General features: G+C 32.0%; 1 protein-coding gene and 1 pseudogene across 1 annotated transcript; both read right to left on the bottom strand.

The window, feature by feature from the left end:
* Positions 1-638: 638 nt before the first annotated feature.
* LOC105163976 (transcription repressor OFP17 pseudogene) lies at positions 639-1413 on the bottom strand (annotated as a pseudogene).
* Positions 1414-4298: 2885 nt separating this feature from the next.
* On the bottom strand, positions 4299-11238 carry LOC105163859 (uncharacterized). The gene is made up of 9 exons (XM_011082355.3): positions 10513-11238; positions 9023-9208; positions 8240-8332; positions 7676-7858; positions 7492-7594; positions 7150-7335; positions 5398-6512; positions 4913-5301; positions 4299-4820 (listed from the first exon to the last, which is right to left on the bottom strand). Exons 1-9 carry the CDS (start codon positions 10753-10755, stop codon positions 4760-4762), a joined length of 2559 nt encoding a protein of 852 aa, XP_011080657.1. The 5' UTR covers positions 10756-11238; the 3' UTR covers positions 4299-4759.
* Positions 11239-21450: the final 10212 nt, after the last annotated feature.

Here is a 21450-nt window from a genome sequence, read left to right as displayed (position 1 = left end):
CATCAATATATGTTACAGGTACATTTAATCCTATAAGCAACAGGGATAGTTAAGTCCAAACCTATCGACTCAAATTTGGATATTAGTAATTTCAAAAAATGTATCGATAAAAATGCAAAATATTAGAAAAAATCTAAAAATACTTTTTAGTCCCAAAGATTAAGAGTGGGTTTAAATTAATTGAAATCAATTATTTCGCCATTTAACGATCACGTGAGTGCCTTTTGGCATTAGTTTTTTAAAGATAATTCTACTTTTGCACACAAAATTAACATTTGGAATCAAAATTGGATTGTGACAAGTTGGTGATCAAATGTGACACCCCCCACGTTGTAGGGCTTAAAAAGCATTTTTCCCATAATTCACCTATATAATTAGCTAGGTGAACATTGAAATTTCAGATTAGGAGAAACTAAAATATATAATTTAAGTAACCCTTTAAAACTTTAGTCTTGTGGATGAATCTATATGGCCAAACTATGTAATTCCTCGTTCGTTTTCTCTCTCTCTCTCTCTCTCCCCCCTCCCCCCCTTTTTTTTTCTGAATGTATTACTTACAATTATAATTAACAACTAATATTATTAATTATTAATAAAATACAAAGGTGATACACGATTTATTGAAATTTGAACTCATAAATCATGTATGGAGCCAACAGAAGTAGGCTTTATTGGCATTTCCTATTTCTTTTCTAGCAAATTTAAAATTTAATCTCTCCAGAGTTTATGGACATTCCCATGTTACAAAGAAAGTAGCAAAAACTGGTAACAAATTCTCTACCTCAGAAGTCCCTTGGGCGTTTCTATACCGTAATTCTCGCAGCTACTGGAAAACAAATCTTTGCATAGCTCCCCATAGAACCGGCACACCAAATCAACAAAGATTGGAGACCTGAGGTTCTTCCAGCAGTAAAGAAGCTCTTCAACATCCACTACATCTGCCATCCTCCCGTCTTCCACGATCATCTCTATCAAACAGTTCTCAAAGCTTCTGCACGCATCTTCGATCTCATTCTCATCCCTTTTAGTGGCTCTACTCATCCTTATGTATGCAGGGGTGAGCGGTGAGGGTTGCGGTGCTTTATGTTGCGTGGATTCCGGAAAGCTCGTCAGCTCTGTGACTCGGTCGTCCGTCGACTCTCTCTTTCGCCATAGTGAATGCAGAGGTGAGAGGATCTTTGATAGAGGAAACCCTCCATGTCTGCTCCTCTTGATGTTAGGTTTCAGGTGACGAAACTTGAGAGCTCTTACAAAGACCGGTTTTCGAAGTCTGAATTTGAAGATTTGTATTATTTTCTTGCATTGGTTGGAAAGATGGCATTTGAATGAAGCTGGATTTCGTAGTTTCATTGTGTAGTTGGTGGATGTGTTGTCTGTACTTGTGTTATTTAAGGCCATAAGGGAAAGGGAAACTGCCATTATGTGTGGAGTTCACGTCTGGTAATTCCAAGGGGAAGTGGTGTACCATAAACTGGAACGTTTCAGACGTCTCCACTCATCCAATTTATTTGGTACGTACTTGCTATAAACTATAATTTGGCAGCCGTCTCTCTCTCTCTTAGTTGGGGTCATGGGTCGTATATATCCTACATAAGCCATTATTTGGTTGGTGTATCTCTTCCTCATGAAGAATCACTATTAAGAGAATGAATTGGGATGAATGTTGCTGGATTTCAGGAAAATCCCTCACAAAATAAAATTTGGACTGATGTTTTGATGCACTAAAGTGTCTCGCAATATATGTAAAATTACAGCAAGAAACCATTGACAGCAGCTGCAGCATTGAAGGATGAAGGAAGATGCTCAGCACAGGCCAAAAGCAGTGGCTAAATATTATCGCGACTTGCGTGCGATTTTATTAGTTGGGCTGCTGCTGAAGAAGTGGTTCTTATAATTGAAATTGCTATCGCTTTTATTAGTTCAGTAAAGGGCGGTAGTTTTGTTAGTTAGAACTTGAAAACCTACACAGTCAAAATATGTTTTTCATAAAATTCTTCATAGAAAAATCAAAATTCAAATTTCTCAATAATGGAAAAATGGTTGAAAATAAACAAAGGCAAGACAAAAAGAAATTGAGAAATAAAAGAACAAAACTCATAAACAATGAAATAAAATTATATATTCATTAAGAACATTTTATAAAAAAATCTTAGTAATTGTAGTTATTATAAGACATATATTAATTATTTTATTAATACTTAACAAATTATTACTATTAATTTTATATTTTAGAACAATTCAAAATTGGTAACATGGTTATAATTTTAAAAAATAAATTACAGCCCTAAACTTTTCAAAATCCAAACTATTAAAAATCTTGCTAGCCTCAATTCAATCCACAAAAATTCTCACCCAACTGAACCCACAGAAACTCTCGCTCAACCTAATACTGATGTTCAAATTACAAACAGAATTACTCATTTGGAAAAACTGATTCCTCTAGCCCCTTTCAAATTCAAATAAACTTACAAAGGTGTAGCAGAAACTTCCACCACTAAACAAATCAACACTCGAACAATTCATTCAAACTCCCCATATAATGAAAAAGTAGATTTCCATCTTAATTGTGTCATTGAAGATGAATAAATCAATAAATATACCCAAAGAGATTCAATTGAAATAGCTAACATGGTGCTCGATCAAAGGCACATCAAGATCTATGAGGATCCACAAAACTTTCAACAATTTTATGAAGACATTTTCTTCTTAGTAAAAAGTCCATTCATATACAAAATATGCCACCGAAAGGAGCCCCAGTCAACTCCTCACAAATTGGTTCCAAAAATATTTTTGTAAATTTCATTCTTTCCTTGTTTGACTAGGTAAGCAGCCAATATGAATTCAAAAATATTCCCAAAAGAAGTATCCTTTAGCTTCATATTGGGAGTAAATCAAAATTTTCGAGCATTTTCTATTTAAACAAAATGAAAAGAATATCATGTCTTTTTACTTTCTTTTTGATACAAAATTTCACTCACCAAAATCCCAAATTAGTTTCATTAGATGGTGTCATTACTTTGGCCCTGATAACAAGGTTTTTCAAAATCAGTGCAAGAATTCTTTAATTTTTTTTTTGTTGAAAATTTACAAGTCAATTATTTTTCAGAACACTTTCCTAATCTCTTAAAATTTTAAATCCAATTCAACGCCATGTGGATACTCAAAATTGAACATCAATAAGTCCTAAGAGTACCCAAATTTTCTTTCTCGTAAAAAAATATTGTGTCAAATGGTGGACAAGATGAATATTGTCAATTTTGAACAAACGACAATTCTTGAGTGGGTCCAATAAAATCCCAAATACTGTAAGACCTCCACAATTCTTGAAAAAGACATGAATTCCTGGGTGTGTTTTTAAATTCTAAAACAAAATTTAGCTGCAAGATTGTCCCAAACTATTACTAAGGAAGAAATAAAAATTAAATAAAAACAATTCTCCAAGAATATCTAAATGACAAAAAGACTCCTCATCTCCCGTTAACCTTATAGATAAAAATGAAAATAACTGCTTTGGAATTTTCAACCGAATTCTAGAAGATTTTTATAGTTTTAAAATAAAAAAGTTGTGATATTTGCTACTATATTCTCCATTTTTTATGTAAACAGTAGTTCTAAACTAAAAATTGTTTTGACAACCACTGGGGAAGAATGGCAACCATTATATGATTCATCATTTATTCCCAACATCTACTATTAAGAAATGACGGTCGGTACCAGCCGCATCATCCACTAGTATAATTATTATCAACAAGATTGACAGTCGTCAACAAGTTCTAATAAAGACAATAATGTAGTCAAAGACCATCAAGTCGACACAAGTTTATCAAACTTCTACAAATAAGCACAATTTAAAAGGCAAGACAACACCTTGGAGTATTTTTCACGTTCTTCACCACTCTCAAGCCATTCAGAGCCAAGTAGTTTTCTTGTAAAAATTTTGGCATACAGAAAAAGAAAATGTCTTTGATTGTTCATATATCCAAACATCCCTCATTTCAGTGAAAGTTGCTATATTTTTTCAAGTTATAAAATACACATATTTAGTAAACTCCCGTTTCATTCTTCTTATTTTAGTTTAACATCTTTTAAATTTTCTTATTTCAATATTATTTTAAAGATCTTAAATTACCTGTGTTTCAACAATAATTCTTATATTCAATTTCATCTCGGTTATGAATTTTTATTTTTTTCCTCACCCCCAAACTTTTTTTTTATATTCTCTCAAAATCATGTGCTTTGCCGTATTATCTTATTTTTCATAACTTTTATTGCCTCTTAATGTTATATTCAACAGTCAGTAGAAAGATAACAGACTTTTTGTTCTTATACCAAGACTGAATCAGCTTATATCAAATATTCTTAGCTGAAATACAAAGATGCAATTACCAACTATTTCCAAACAAAACTCATTTCATTCCCCGTATTAGGGACCCTATCACCACATCTAATTCACCTGCAAGCTATACAAGCAAACAGATGAAGTATGGCGGTTACCAAGAAATTGGCATTTACCCAATGTGAAAGCCATTAGAACTCAACAGCATGCGGGTATAGTACAGCAACTCAAGTCAAAATACACTCTTCCCTCCCTATTTTACAATTTTCTCCTTCTGTAAGCGTCATGACAGTCCAAAAAGGGTATACCAACTGTCTGGACATTGCCAAACTAAGCAAGTCATTACCTACCGTCTGTTAGAGCATCTAAACACATATCCTTTTTCACTCGTTTGTACAATTAACCGTCCTTCCTAAAGCGCATTCATTGACACAGAGGAGGGAAATCAACTTCATTCTTAAGGTGGATTGATGGCCCTGGAACCCTGAAAGCCCAAATCATACCACGCTTTAGGCATTATCTAACAAGAAGATTCGAGACACGGAAACAAACAAGAGTCAAACAAGTTTTTCATACCTTTCTTGCTTCATTAATTTTTTTGTACACTGTGTTTCCAGCGAGACGCCCAGAGCCGAGCCACAAACATGAGCAGAAGTTGAAATCACCTCTTCTCCCAGATTCCCAACTGATCCAAATTCAATTCTACAGGATCCATTTAAGTCTCCACTTGCTTGATTCCCATCTCCAACTGAACGAGGAGATTGGCATTGTACATCCAATCTACCTCGGCTTTTGGATTTGCTTCTTGCAGGCAGAACTTCATGAATGCCATTTCCAAAATAACTCGGCGTGCCAAGAGCAGGATATAATCCATTACAACGACCATATCTATGAAACTGATTGGGATTACCTAATGCCTTATATCTACTCCTCCCTTGTAAAGATTTCTCCCGATAGAAACCCTTCTGCAAGACAAAGAATAAGATGATGGCTAAAAGTACGCAGATAAAATATAAAGAAGCACCAGCATGAGAGAAAACAAGGTAGCGAGAAAGGAATACCACATGTGGAAAGTACGTTCCAGTCCCTCGTGTCTTGTGCATGCCTTCAGAACGAAAAGCAGAAGACGAAAATGCAGAATCAGCAGCCAGACGCCTACTTTGTTCAACGGAAACTGGCCGGGAACTCACTTTAGAGAACTGGCTCCGCCAAAATGGCATCGATTGACGAACAATATCCCACGGCTTCTTATTTAGAAGCCTAGAAGGAAATGATGGAGTATGACACACTTCGGATGTAAATAAAGAAAACCCATGACATAGCTGACCATATAGAAGACTCCTAATATGGCTGTCATAATCTCCACTGAGATCAGCTAAAGGATTGAAAGCCTCTGACTCTCCTCCTAAACTTGTTAAGTCCATTTCCCTAAACTCAAGGGATAGATTGTCCAAAATATTAGCCTTAGGAATAGAAGAACCTAGACCAGTTAGGCAGCCATCATGTGAGTTGTCCATACACCATTGATATGTACTACTTATTTTCCCGTTTTCTTCAATGTATTTCAACCATGAACTGATGCCAAACTTCAGAGAAGCAGTAGTAGCCAAGCCACTTTGGTGAAAGGTCCCAGTTCGTAACTGTCCAATTTCTGCAGATATTCCTGAGTAAAGAGATTCATGACAATGGTTCCAAGAAACAGATGAAGTGTAGTCGCTGCTTGATGCATAATCTGATGTCCCATTCCTCAGACTAGAATTAGATGTTACTAGGTCATAAGTTTCCCCTGCAATATGATGTCCAGAAATGACTCCCTCTGCAGAATAGCCAGATGCCATTTCTGAAGGAAGTTCAATTGTTAAATATCTGTCTGTCTCATTCTTGAGTTCGAACCTAACACTACCCTTATCAGCATCACTGGCAGATGATTTCAGAAGCATGTCATCCTCAGAAAGCAATTCAACAGGGGATGACAAAGATGCAGTCGAAGACTCTTCATCACCAGATTCTAGGGTCAAACACTGAAAGCTACTTCTGAAGTCATTTCCATGCCTTGCAAGGGTATTTGTGAAAAAATCACATATCCCGTTAGCAACTTTATCTCTTGGTTGTAAAAGAACTTGACCAAGCTTGCGAGCCCCATACTTGAAAGCACTACGTATACGGTAGAAATTGCCTAGGAAGAAGCCGGGTAAGGGATATTAACTTCAACAGAGGAAATTATTCCACATCTTAGAATTAGAAGTAAATTTTAAATTCCATAAAAAATATTTCAGGACTTCAGTATGATGTATATCAGTTAAGAATTAGCAGTGAGTGATGGGAATTGTATGTCAAATTATGTTCTGAAGCATTGTGGTTGTCAACCAAGTACCAGAGATGTGATGTAGATGCCAGCCTAGCAGCTTGAGCAATGACAGTTATGCAAGCAAAGGAGCTGCATCAATAATATTTCCAAAGATTCACATCTACCTATAATGGAGAAAGGACAGACAGGAGGGGTTGGAAGAGAATGTCCTCCCAAAGTTTCCAATTTCTTAGAATACATTTTGCAATTTGAGATCCAGACTTACAAGATAACTGAGAACTAGTGTTGCAAGCTTTAGTTTCCCTCTTCTCATCTTAAAAGAATAGAGAAGTTGAACAAGCAAAAGGATTCAAGCAATCCTATTAGTAGAACAAAGTATTCCAAAGAAGCAGATAAAACAGTCGCAGTTAGCACCCACTAGATAGTAAGTCTGCGTAACATCTCATCCTGGAGCAAGAAAGTTAATTTCAAATGAAAAAAATTAACAAGTAATAATTATCCTTACCTCTGTGTACACTTCGCCCAAGGTTATTATTTTCCTTCAGTGGGTCAATTATATTCAGATGTTTTGCCTGAAACGCTTTTGGGTTTCCTTCAGGTGTCCTTGAAGAAACTGAAAACATTTCTATGCAGTTTTCCAAAAATTCTTCGCTAAGCATCAGATTATTCCATCCACTTTCTGGCGTCTCCACTGCAAAGAAAATAAAAAGGAACTATTGTACCAAAAAAATTTAAAAATAATACTAACAGCCAAGGAAATAGGAGCGTCAGAATATGTGCACAACACAAAGGGGTGGAGAAGTGGCAAAATTCTAATGTTTTTATGTAGTTGAAGGCCATTGCTTACCCACTATATCAGGAAGGGATGATTTACAAGCTGGCCCTTTCAAACTAATGCAGTAGTTCTCCCAATCAAATTGGCTGTAGTAATCCAGAAATCTGTAGAGTACCTACACACAATCACAAAAAATTGACCAATGCATGCATTTACATGTAATTGAACATTGACACTGCATATCCAGAGTACTTACCGCTAACGGGCCACTTAAGGATGAATGGTACAGATGGAATATGTAAAGAATAAGTGTCTCCAGAGCATAAGTCGAAATTAAACCATGGTGTGCACCAAGGATACGGCTCTCATAGTAGCACCAAGCTTTAACCAGGATAATGCTGCGTTTAAAGAGATGATTTCTACCAACAAGGCGATCAACCTGCATCAAGAAGCAAGTCACAGGAAATTTGTTGAGCAAGCACAAGTATAGCGTTGCAATGTGGAGAGTTAAACTGGGAGAGAAGAGCTTGTAACATTAGTACAAAATCCAGAAATAATCATCAGAATGAGCAACTGCAATCAGAAATGGAAGAATTTGCTATAAAGAAAAAGAGTGAAGTCTATCTTGTCCAGGAATGTTTACATACCACGAAGGTAGACCAAAACTTTTTATGTTATGCAGCTATAACTTATCTCTGCTTTGTGGAAAAAATATTATGTAGTATGAAATGATATGCATTTATTCACAGTTAAATGGCAAAAAGCAACATGAAGGCATTATTCCCTGCATTTCAAATTGATAAGTAAATTCAATTCTTACCTGCTCAAGGAAACAAAGCGTAGAAAGTCCACCTAACTGATTGAATGATATATCTATTACAATGTTACGAACAAGACATTTCACAAGTTTAACCTGCCATCAGAAGTAGACGTAATCAGCTTGAAAAACCTCACAGAATTGTCATGGATGCATAGCATTAGGTAAACAAAGTCTTTGACTAAACCAAATTAATCATAGACATTCTGCAATAACAGTATTATGAACAACCAAAACTCCTCAAAATGGAACTACGTCCTGAATTGGTACTCATAACATACACAATATACCAATATTCTTTTCATTCACCCAAAAAGATTAAAAATATTTTTAACTTGTGAACAACTAAATAAACTGTTTAAAGAAAAATGAAAAGGAAAAGATTGGAATTAAAGGGATGGTCATAAGTGGAGGCCTCTGCATCATCATTAGTTCAAAAAGCAGACATCTATAACATATAATAGCATGAGAATCATGTAATAAATGCATACATTGGTAATCAAGTAATGGCGAACAGTCCAACCAGGATCTGAACTTCTGAAGTCTGACATCAAATGCGAATTTCACTTCGATGCGGAATTTTGAAATTGAAGATCACAAAGGTTGAAACATGATGTACAATAAAATTTCGCAAACAAATGTACATCTCACAGTGGCACTTGCATAGTCCAAAGAAAATTTTTACCCCCGTACACAAATAATAAAAGTAGAAAAGTAGGTTCAAAAAGTCTGAAATAGAACCAAAGCATAAAAAGAGCTGTACAGAGCATTTGGAGTGAAGACTACCTCAGCATCAATATATTGCGTATCCTTCACTTGGTACTCGGCATTTTCACTTTTCTCTTCTCTTTGAAGAAGGGCAAAAACATCATGTGGCAAGGATTCCTCAGCATTAGGCACTTTAAGGGCAGTCAGATCAATATCTCCATCAGGTAAGTATGTCTTTAGGGGCACTGACCCATAGGGGAAAACCTGTGAGATGTGAATACCAAATAAAGACTTCAAACAACCCGACAGTTCAATAATAAAAGATGGACATACATAGAAATATTCAAAGGAAAACGAAGAACTACAATCTTGCTTGCTATATGTCCTAATACTTTATATCTAGTTTGTCCGAATAGCATCTTAGTCTCGTTAAAAATGAATTAAGAAACGGCCTGGAGCTATAAGATGATTCAATAAAAGAGAAGAAAAAAAGAACAGAAGAATTAATACATGTGGATCATAACTGGACTATGTAGTGGGAAGACCACCTTAGACATTTCACAAGAATCTTATCTCATCCCATCCATGAGGTAAAACCAAAACATAACACCTTAAGAAAACATGTGAATAGATTTTTATAAAACTAACTAGGGCTACATTTGGATTGATGGATTTGGAAAAAGGATGTCAATTTGAAATTCATCAATACTTTAACAATAGTTCTAGAATTGAAAGATTTGAAATCCTTCAAATTTAGAATTATCCAAATGAATCCAAAGGATTTGTTATTAGGGAATTATAATCCATAATTTGAAATTCATAAATCCAAATGAAACCTAGAAGGAAAAAAAAATTAAGAACCTAAACTACAATTTGATCTTCTGGATGTTTCTATTCTGTACATCAGTTAAAAGTTTGGCGACCTGCGACCTGTGGCCATTGTGTAGTTAACATATTCCATGATACTACAAAGAAAATCTACCCACCCAAACCCAGAAAAGGAAAAGAAAGAACGAAATTGCGTTCGTTCAACAGGCGAATATTGAAGTGGCACCCCATGTGGGGCCACAAGGTCCGGATACTCTAGCATCCCCACATTCCTCAATTCTGTTGCAACTTCATATTGCTATATCCTTCGACCATTAAACTTGTACTATGCTGTTTCACAATCGAAATGCAAGATACTTACGACAGGGATAAACCAAGCATGAAATTTGCAATCCAACAAATCACAAAAGTCAATTTCATTAAAACTATAACAAATACCTCCACTTAGTTCATAAATTACTTAGAAAAAAAAAAAATAAGTTGCCCAAAGGACAGTTTAGACCAAAATACAAAGTAGCACCAGGCATCACAACAAATTATCAAAGATAATTTATTCGCAAAGGATATGCCACCACTTTCCGAGACATAAGAAACTATTAAACTAATGATCCTGCAAAAGTACTAAAAGCGAGACAAAAAGAAGCTTAACTGACAGAATCATACCACCTTCCTGTGCAGAAAAAACTGCCTATAAACTGCAAATTGAAACTAGACAACTCGGAAAAAGAAAATTTGATCACCTCACAATTAAGATGACTTTTGATGAGCCGCTGAACATAATCAACGATGTCTCTCCTCTTCTCCTCCGAATCGAGTGTTGGGTGTACGCAATTCAGCACTTGCTGGGCTGCTTCCTCCGCCGCCGACAAGGACTCCTCACTTAACGACGCCGGATCAGGCGGAGTAGAAGACCTCGACCCCAAAAAGAAACCCGAACGCTGCTCAGCACGACCGCCTGAATTCGCCACCCGAAGCTCACCCATCTTTTCTGGCCTTTATATTTTCTAAGGGAAAAGAAACAGAAAGTCAAACAGTAACAAAAGAAGACTCCCAAAGGGTTTTCACCATCATTTTCTTCATCACTATTCCAGCCGTGGCGTTTGAGAAAGATGGGTTCTCATTTACGCTGTTGTTACACGAGGAAGCAGAGAATTCAGAAGAAAAAAGAAGGGGTTTAAAATTGGGGTTTGTCAAAGATTTTATTGCGATTCCAATAATCCCCGCCGCGCGTACACATGTACACATACATACATACATACAGAAATGGACAGAAAGTTTTTCAGGAAAACAATGGAACAAAAAAGAGAAACATGAATTCGGAAGAAGAAGACAAAATCGAGATGGCAATTCGCGTTTTGTTCGTTTCTGTCTTCTCCACCCCTCCTTCAGTTATTTGCAGAGAGATGACAAGAAAACGAAACAAACCCCCCCTCCTCTGTATCTGCCCCTCCCCCTCTCTCTCTCTCTCTACTTTCTCTCTCTACATATATATATAATATATGGTATATTTATATATATAGTTTGTGTAGGCAAAAGGTCAGCATTTCTTCTTTTTCCATGTAAAAGATCTACTTTGTGGCGCGACAAAAGGAGGGAAAGGGAAGGGTGACTCCGTCTGCTCCTTTAATTATAATTCATTCAAGTAAAGGAACACACAGAACGACGCCGTTTGGTCCTTTTAGTTTGTTTATTTTATTTACTTTTACCTACGTACACAGTATTTGTGCGCATATAATCTAACTGATACAATTTATTTTTTTTAAAAAAATTTATATCTATTTATACTAATATTAAAAAAAGGGTTTTTCCATTTACAACCAATAGTTTATGATATTGCAAAATATTCTAAAATATAAAAAAATATTTATTATATGCACGTAAGTACGGTATATCATGATAACTAGTATTACGGAGCAAATGATGAAAATGAAAAAAGTAGAGAATAAAATAATAGCATAATAGTGGTAAAAAAGTTATGTGGATCCTTTGAAATAAATATAAGTTGTTATATCCGATGAAATATCTAAGGATAATATTAGTATTTTAAAAGTTTTGATCTTACGATATTACAAATTATTAGTTGCGCATGGAAAGTGACTTTCTTTTTATATCAGCATAGATTATTATTAATGTAAATACCGTACGTTAATAATGTTTTAGGAAAATTATTTAATACCTTCAATGTAATTTATTTATGTCCTACTTTTCAGATTTTATAAGTGCATAATAATTATTAGATAATACTTTATTATAAAAATAAAAATAATAATTGTTTAGTGGGATTGAACGGACGTTCGGATGCATGTGATGTTTATTTTTATTTAATTAGAACTTAATTTTTAATGAGAATGAGTTAATTATAATGATTCTCGTAGAAACAAAGTGTAAACACGATTTTCTTGGTGGGTCCATCATGAAGTGTCATTTTGTGACAAAACACAAAAATAAAAATAAAAATAAAAGAAGAAAAAGGAGGATTGGATAAGATTTTCCATAATTAAAAGTGAAGAAGGCTTTTATATTCTTGAAATAAAGGGAAGTTGTTGGTGGGAGTCATCTCATGTCAACAATTATTACAAGTATTTGGAGTAATTTGCAGAGATTGATGTAATCTGAGTTTCCCCTCTTGACTGAGCAATCTCTTTGGTCATGCTACTTTTTTTTAAAAAAAATTAAATATCCAATTTATCCACTTTTCCCAAAAAAAAGTATAAAGATTTAGTTTAATTTGAGGATTGTATAGTTAATTATGATATAACTGATTATAGAAAAAAAGAGTTAATTCCACTTACACTCCTTTTAAAAAAACGAAATTATACTTTTTTTTTAATTTTTTTTTGAAATTATATTTGTATTCTTTCGAAAATACATCACTTGCATATGAACCTCTTCTGTTAATTTTTGGACGAAAAATATTAATCATAAAATATAGATATATACATATTCAGATTTTACCCTTCATTCAACATTCCTTTATAATATTTTTATATTTGTAGTCATTTAAGATCCTATAATAAAAATCAGCAGGAAAGTAAAGATTGCAAGGTCGAGGCTGACAGTAGAGGAGAACTGTAATTGGGTGAAACTGCATAGTATTATTGTTGAATTAACATGCCCACCAGGGTACAGGAACGAGCATAAATGAGTATAGTATTATTATTGGAATAAAAATTCTCAATTACAAATTTAAAATTAAATAGGACCAGAAGTTGTACCCCTACAATCATTGAACTGCATTTTTCCCAATAAACATTCCTATCAGCATCATACATGAAGAACTAAGCACCACAGATTCACTGCCTGCTCTTTATTAGCAACCAGAAGAAAACAATTCCAATTGATCACTGTGGAAATAGTCTAAAAACCTACTACGTGTCTTAATCAAATTTTTCGGTGCCCAAATGCTTTCTACATTTTCAGTGTAGACTTCTCATTTAAGCAAAGTTAGACAAAATTGGGCCACTTTCGGATGTGACTTTCCATACGTTAAAATTATATTTTTCGTCCCACAAAATAAAAAAAGATTAGAGGCAATTTAGTCCCATAGCTTCAGACAATTCTCATTTTAATCCCCTAACTTCAGGCAATTCTCATTTTAGTCCCCAACTTACTAGGATTTCAATTTAATCCTCTATAACTTAAAAAAAACTCAATTTTGGTACACATTTGGTCGGAAATTTGCCTCAATTACCGAAAAAAGTCACATGGCCTTCACGTGACTTTTTAAATTGGGGGTTTCATTTTTATTGTGAAAGTCGTTTGAAGGTCATGTGACTTTTTTCGATGATTGAGGTAAATTTTCCACCAAATGTGTACCAAAATTGAGTTTTTTTAAACTATAGAGGATTAAAATGGAACCCTAATAAGTTATGGGACTAAAATGAGAATTGCCGGAAGTTAGGAGACTAAAATTACCTTTAATCCAATAAAAAATATATATTTTTAGTCCTGTTATTTACAAGAATCTTGAAATCAGTTCTACATCATCCTTTCGAATTCTTTCAGAAAGTTGACAACAATCATATGTAAATTACGTGTTAACTTTCCCTCAAAGTTAAAAATTTAGCAACCACGTGATCTGGGCGTGTCTTTTTTAAGGAAATAATACTTTTCATTCTGTAATTTGGGTTCTTTCTACTTTTGACTCCATTAAAATAGCACTTTTGGTTTAAAGACACCTTTCTGTTAGGTATTCTAACGGAAAATGCCATGTGTTTAGTTCGTGGCCGTTATACTTTTTTATACTTCTGGGCTTATTGGTTATCAAATTCTCATTTTTTTCTGCTCATAACTTTGTAAAAATCGCATTTTGATCCCATGCACTTTACAGTCGTATGACCTTTTCTGTCAAATATCTAATAGGAAACCAAAAGTGTTACGTTCTGAAAGTTACAAAGCCAAAAAAGAAAATCTCATAACTAATAAAACTGAAAGTAAAAAGAATCAAGTTATGAGACGAAAAATACTACTTTCCCTAACTTTTGCCATTGAACTTCTAATGAAAGTTAGAAAGAGGACGTAAATGAGAATTTTTAAAAAAATATTGTACTACTTTCGAGATTACATAAAAAAATAGAATATAAAATATATACACTTTAATTTATGGAACGAAAAATGCAATTCTTACGTCGTCATGTGCTCATGTAGAGCACAGACAAATATCATTAAACCAGGCCTCATATTTGCCCCCCAATCGATCTGTATTTGACCTGTCCCGCATATATAGTGTGCCCCTATTAAGAATTTGTATAGATAGTGGCACAGCGCATGGAGATGGTGTCACATTCCCTGGACCATATCTTACTCACATGTTTACTGCAAAGTTGGGTAAATTACGAGGGACTCTTTTGAGATTTATCATTATTATAATATTTTTTATTAATTAAAAATTGTAAATATTTTTTTAGAATTAACAGTTTTTTAACAAAAATATTCTATAATAGGCTGTTATGAACGGATATTTGTTAGATGATCATTAATTTTATAGGGGTATTTGTAATTTTTTAAGTAATGAGAGAATATTTATAATAGGGTTTATTACACTTAAACTCCCTCTAAAAATGTAAAATTACACTTTCATTCAAAAAAATTTGAAATTACACTTATACTCTTTTTGAAACTTCTATATTTACACCTAAAAGCTTTCTGTTAGGGTTTGGATGAAATGTTGGTGTTAACAAAAATATTACATAGATTTTCAATTTTGCCCCTTATTTAACATTCTTATGTACATTTTTGTACTTATAAAATGATAAGTGTAATATGCATATATAGAGTGAGGTTAACATCACTACATTTTTCCTCTTATAAGTACAAAGTTATTGAAAATGTTGAATGAAGGGTAAAATTAAAAATTTATGTAGTATGTTGCTAACGTCGGCAATTTTCATCCAAACCCTAATTAAAAGAGAACAAGTGTAAATAGTGAATTTTCAGAGAGGGTGTAAGTATAATTTTAATTTTTTTTAAAAAAAAAGTATAATTTCACATTTTTAAAAGGGATTTAACATAATTAACCTTCTGTTTTAATAATAAATTTCAAAAAAACTTGTTGTAATTTACAGTTTCAATGTGAGACGTGACGCAAAATATTCAAAGGCTGTAAGAATGAGTAGAAATTATGTGAGGAAATCACAAATTGGCTTCTTGTAGACATGCTACAAGTAGAATAAGATACTAATATTTTCGGTAAACATCACTTTTGATTTTTCAACTATGTCATTTATTCAAATTTAATCCCTTATATTTCTTTCTCATCAAATTTAGTCCCTCAAATTTATAAATTGCATCATTTTTGGTCCATTCCATTATCTAACCGTTAGTTTTAACGGATTTAGGGGAGGGGTGGGGAAACTGTTTATGCTGCCAAAAGGGGTCAAAATCCCAAGACCTTGTATAAATTAGTGGACGGCCTCACCGCTCCACCAATTGTTTATTTTGCTAAATGAATCCGTACTTAAAGCTAATAAATAAGTGATAATGGAAATAAGGAGAAGAAAAAATACAAACAATAAATATTCTTGTTGTCATGGAATAATTTTTTAATAATGTTTTAACACTGATGTTCAAAATATTTTGGATATTATTTATATATATTTGATGACGACACATTTATGTAATTATATATGCTTTTATGTCTTTTTTTAATGTACTTTTATGCGTTGTGATTTATAACGTTATTTGGTACTTATATTATTTTACTTTTTGTTATCAGGATATATAGAATAAGTAATCAAGTGGTGCACTTGATGGAGTGGTAAGGCCACCCAATGTTTTGTACAAGGTCTCGACTTTGAGCCCTTTCGGCAGCAGAAATGGGGTCCCCCCAAATCTATTAAAACTAAACGTTGGAAAACGGAATGGACAAAAAATGATGAAATTTAAAAACTTGATGGACTAAGTCTGATGAGGAAAAACATGAAGGACTAAATCTGGATAAGTGGCATAGTTGAGGGACCAAAAGTGATGTTTACCCCTAATATTTTTTGTTTAAGTTTTTAAGAATCAAAGGTATATTTTGGATACGATAAATATAATGTAAATGACAAAATATCAAGCGACAGTTTTAGAGTTGTCATAAAAAATATATATTAAGTGACAATAATTTTGATTTTATGACGCTATATAATTATTGATGATAGAAATTGTGCGTATAGTTGTCGCTGTAAATAATTAATTACACATTTAAAGTGATATTAATAATAATTGTTATCACAAAACCGTCACTATATATGTCTTTAAGTATTAAATAACATCATTGATAATGTTTAATGCTAATGATGGCTGAAGTGTTTCATCTTTTTGTTAATTCTTAAAAAAAAATAAAAATAAATTAGAATAAACTCTCCCTAAATTTGATATAACGACAAATATCCCATCGTCGTTTTAAAAATTATCAATACCTCATAATTCTAGCATCCGTCTAACAATTAATCTATTTTGTTAGTCTATCTTTTTTAGATTTTTATTCTTTTTTTCTGTGGAATGGAAAATAAACTACTTATTTTTTAAAATTTTCTGAATGTTTTGTATGGACTAGAAGAAAATTTTACGTCGTCAATTTTTTTAAAAGATAAAATAAAAAATAAGGCTGGTGGACATTTTCAAATATCTGTCTAAATATTACATAATTTCATAAAATATGATAAAAGTATTAATAATTTTTCAAACAACAAAAAAATATTTGTAATTATGTGGAATCTTAGGAGAATTCATTATACTGTAATTTAAAAAGATAGAAAACCATTTTCATTAAAAAGTTTGGGGACGAAATACAAGGAGTGTTTGCGAGCGATTTACAAACGAATTTTCAGCTTCTGGCTCTAAAAAAACACTTTTGAAGTATTTGAAATCCTAATTTTTGTTCTTCAAACGACTGAAAAAAACGCTTTTAGGCTAAAAGTTAGAAGTATCATGGGGGTACTTCTAGTTAGGCTTTTTTGTAAAATAAGTTCGACTTTATTTTTTACTATTTTATCCTTATTATAATAACTTAATTCAATTTTATCGTTTTTAACTTATTTTTGAAATTATATATTTAAAGTTGATATTGGAGTTTTCAAATAATTTGAATAATTTAACAATAATTAAATTTATACTTTCACATATTAACTATTTTAATTATATTTTATTTGATATATCATCTCATTATATTATTTCGTTCACATATTATTATTTTGTTAATTAATAAATTTTTTTTACAGTAATACAAGTTTAATTATTATGTAAATAAATAATTATATTACTTAGTGGGAGCATTATTAAATTAATTTTTAATATTTTTAAAAAAATATATAAAATATACTAATCGAAATTTTATTATTTTTGTGAAAAAAATAATTATTAGTGACCAACAACAAATAAAATAATAAGCAACAGATAGTATCTTTTTAACACAAAAGGTCAAAATAATTTTCAATCAATTAAATCTATTTTAAAAGTGATTTTTCTCTAAATACTATCTAATTCAATATTTATCCATTTTTCAATATTTTTTACAAATATTACCCACTTTTGATTCTATTGCAATTTTCAAAAAAGTTGAACGCTTTTGCAAACACTCCCACGAGTAGACATCTAACTGTGGTATTAATTAAATAGGTGTATTTCGATAAGAACAATGTGAAAGGATGTGTATGAACTTCACTGCAACACCTCCTCGTACTTCTGTCCAGGCGCATCAATAAATGTCTCCTCCACCAATCACCTGTCCTTCTCCTCTGATTAAGGCGGAGAACAGCCGACGCATCCGACTTTTGGAGGCGTGCGAAGCGCTTTTCACGGCATTTCAATTTGAGTTGTTTAAAATTGGGTAAAATATATTTTGCCTCATCAACTATTCGTTATGTAATATTTATCCATTTAAATTAATATATGTAGTACTTACCTCTTGGTTGGACAAAAATATCACTCATATTTTGATAATTATATGTAATATATGTAATACTTACCTCTTTGGTGGATTGAAGGTGTCCTTCCTAGTGGATGGAACGTGTTTTCTTGATGGACTGAAGGTGTCCTTTTTGATAGATGGAAGGTGGCCTCCATGTTGGAGGATTGAAGAAGACGTCCCTCTTAGTAGACGGAAGGTGTCCCACTTGAGGATGAGTTTTCCGCTTCTTGAAGGGGGGTTGCCTGTATTTATAGAAAATGAGTCCCTCTTGGAAGGAAATTGGAGTGACCTGCCTTTTCGAGAGAGAAGACGAAAAGTTGGGATAAAATACGATTTTATCTCTTCCTTGACTTGAGCAGCACGCCTTTGATTGGAGGAGAGTTCTCTCTATGCGAGGACTTTTGTTCTGCAAGTAGTCTTTTTAGGTCAAGTAGTCAGCTTCTTGAGGGTGCCTCACTTCCCCTGGGGATGGGTTTGGAAGGCAGGCCTTGTACCAGGCCTCCTTCTTGGGCCAATCTTAGTGTACTGGACTTCCCACTTGAACTGAACTTGGTAATTTTTCAGCGGGCCGTTCTCATAATGATTTAATAGGACGTAAATTGCAAATTTTATTTGATTTATGGGACTAAATTCGCTGAGTCGTAAAATAATGTGTGACGCCCCAAAAATTATAATATATAATTGGGGGATCAATTGGTAAATCTTTATAAAATTTAGTTAATTGGTAAATGAATTATGTTCCATAATTGGAATATAGTAAAAGTTGAATGGGTTAAATTGAAGCTCGTTATAATATTTGAGAGTAAATTATATTAATTAAGAAATTAGGAAGGACGTACTTAGTATTTTGAGAAAAGTTTAATTAAATAAATAAAATAATAATAATATTATTATTATATATAAATTAGTAATAAGATATATATGTCAATATATACATATATATATATATATATATATATATATAAAGAGTAGAGAAATAATTGAGATTGGGCTGTGGTCCACCTCCCACCGCCTCACTCTCCCCTTTTCTTTCGTTTTTTTTTTTTCTCTTTAATACACACACACAATCTTGGTGAAAGGAAAAGAAAGAAAAGGAAGAAATAGAGGTACGAATTATAATTTAATTTTTATAAATTAATATAATTATATTATTTAATTAGTCCGTTTATTAAATGTTGATTATACTAAGTGATGTACTATTTAATCGGAATATTTTTCGAGTTTGGCTATTTAAAATAGTATCGAATTAAATATTAAATTAGATATAAAAATAATATCCTTGGTTAGTTAGATTATTAAATTCATTAGATTTGAATATTATTATAGCCAATTTATACAATTTCATCGGAATTATTAACCAAATACGCAATTGTATGTATTATAGTTTAATTAAATTGTATAGTAGCGAGAAATTGATAGAAAATTCATAGAAATATTCTGAAAATTTATTTAATAAATGGTATATTAATAAAGAGGAATAATGAAGATTTGTATTTCGATAGAAATGAAATATTAAAGAATTATTAGAAATTGGAGAATTATTTTAAGTAGGTAGGTATATCTTAAGTGTTTCTATAAGGTAGATCATAGTAAAAAGGTCAGATCCTAGATATATACTTGTTGAGATCATTTCCTCTTAAAGTGATAAATATAAAGTTTGCTTCAACCAAGCAAAATTGAAATGCCAAGATCACTTAAGGAAGCTACGCACTAATAAGCTGCATATTATCAAGGTGTTTTCAATAAATTGGGCTACTTTTGAATGTGATACATTTATCATGTGATTGATCACTTTTTTAAACTATACATTTATTATATAGAAAATGTATTGTTTCTACTATATAATTAATTCAAATCCAATCAAATGCTTCCCAATTATTAAAGGTGACACAAAATATTCAAAGGCTTTAAGAATGAGTTAAAGTTATATGAGGAACTCACAAACTTGCTTCTTGTAGACAAAGATACTACTATTATGTTTGGTTTCATTTTTGGACAATCTTCGAAACAAGATAAAACATACCTAATGTTTACCTCTTTGTTTTCACACCTTGTTTGTGTGTTTTTTTATTTTAAAACTTTCTATATATAATATATATATACACACTTATATATAAATATAATATAAAAATAATAATTTGACAATGAACAGTAATTTTTGTCTCTAAAAAATACAATATTAAACATATAATATTTATATATATATATATAATATATAAAAGAGACATGATTTGACAATGAACAATGACTTTTGTCTCCAGAATCCTGACAATAAATATATACCACTTATTTTAAAATATTTTAAATTACCTCTAAAAATAAATTCAAGCATACACTCTATCTCCAACACACACTTATTTATCTCTATTTTTCACTCTCTATCTCCAAAACACAAAACAAAACACTCCAAAAATAAAATCGAACATAATGTAAGATTTTTATTTAAAGTTTTTAAGAATCTAAAGTCATATTTCGGCTATAATAAAATGTAATATTAGTGATAAAATATTAAATAATAATTTTAAAGTTGGTACTAAAAATATATATCTAATGACAATAATTTTGATCTGACATTTTATACATAATTATTGGTGATAGAAATTATACATATAGTTGTCACTATGAATAATTAGTTACACATTTATAGTGATATTAATAATAATTACTTTAACTATATCGTCACTGTATATTTTGTTAGTAGTTGTCTTTATCGACAATGGACAAATTTCTGTCACTAATTCTTACTAATAATCATTTTTGTAAATTCATAATCATCATCTAAACCATGAATTAATCATTATTGTGACAAAATGAAAATTGCTGTCACTAAATATTTATAATTTGTGATGATATTATAATCATCACTTAATCTTTTTTTTTAATCTTCTCTCTCTCGGTTTTTTAGTGTTTCAAGTATTAAATAACATCATTCAACTGAAGACAAATATATAAAAAAAGAGATAATTACACTTTCCTCCCCTAAGATTTGGTGTAATTATACGTACACCCTTTATTTAGAAAATTATATCTAACACCCCCGAGGTTTGCTTCTATTGAACAAATAAGTCTCTCCATTAGTCAAAATTCACTGAATTTATTGATATTAACAAAAAAAATTGAATAAAAATTGATATTTACTTTCGACTGACTTAAAACTGACTTATTATAAGTCGAACAATTTTTTTCAAACTTATCCTTATAATGGAGAAGATATACCTCCTCATATATATTAATACGTGAAGATGTATGAGGGTTATTTGATCATAAAAAGATTTATTTAATCTAC

Source organism: Sesamum indicum, linkage group LG6 (assembly GCF_026168435.1).
Source record: "Sesamum indicum cultivar Baizhima isolate 11 linkage group LG6, ASM2616843v1, whole genome shotgun sequence".
Lineage (NCBI taxonomy): Eukaryota > Viridiplantae > Streptophyta > Magnoliopsida > Lamiales > Pedaliaceae > Sesamum > Sesamum indicum.
The sequence above is the reverse complement of the archived record's forward strand: the minus strand, read 5'-3'. Positions and strand labels throughout refer to the sequence as shown.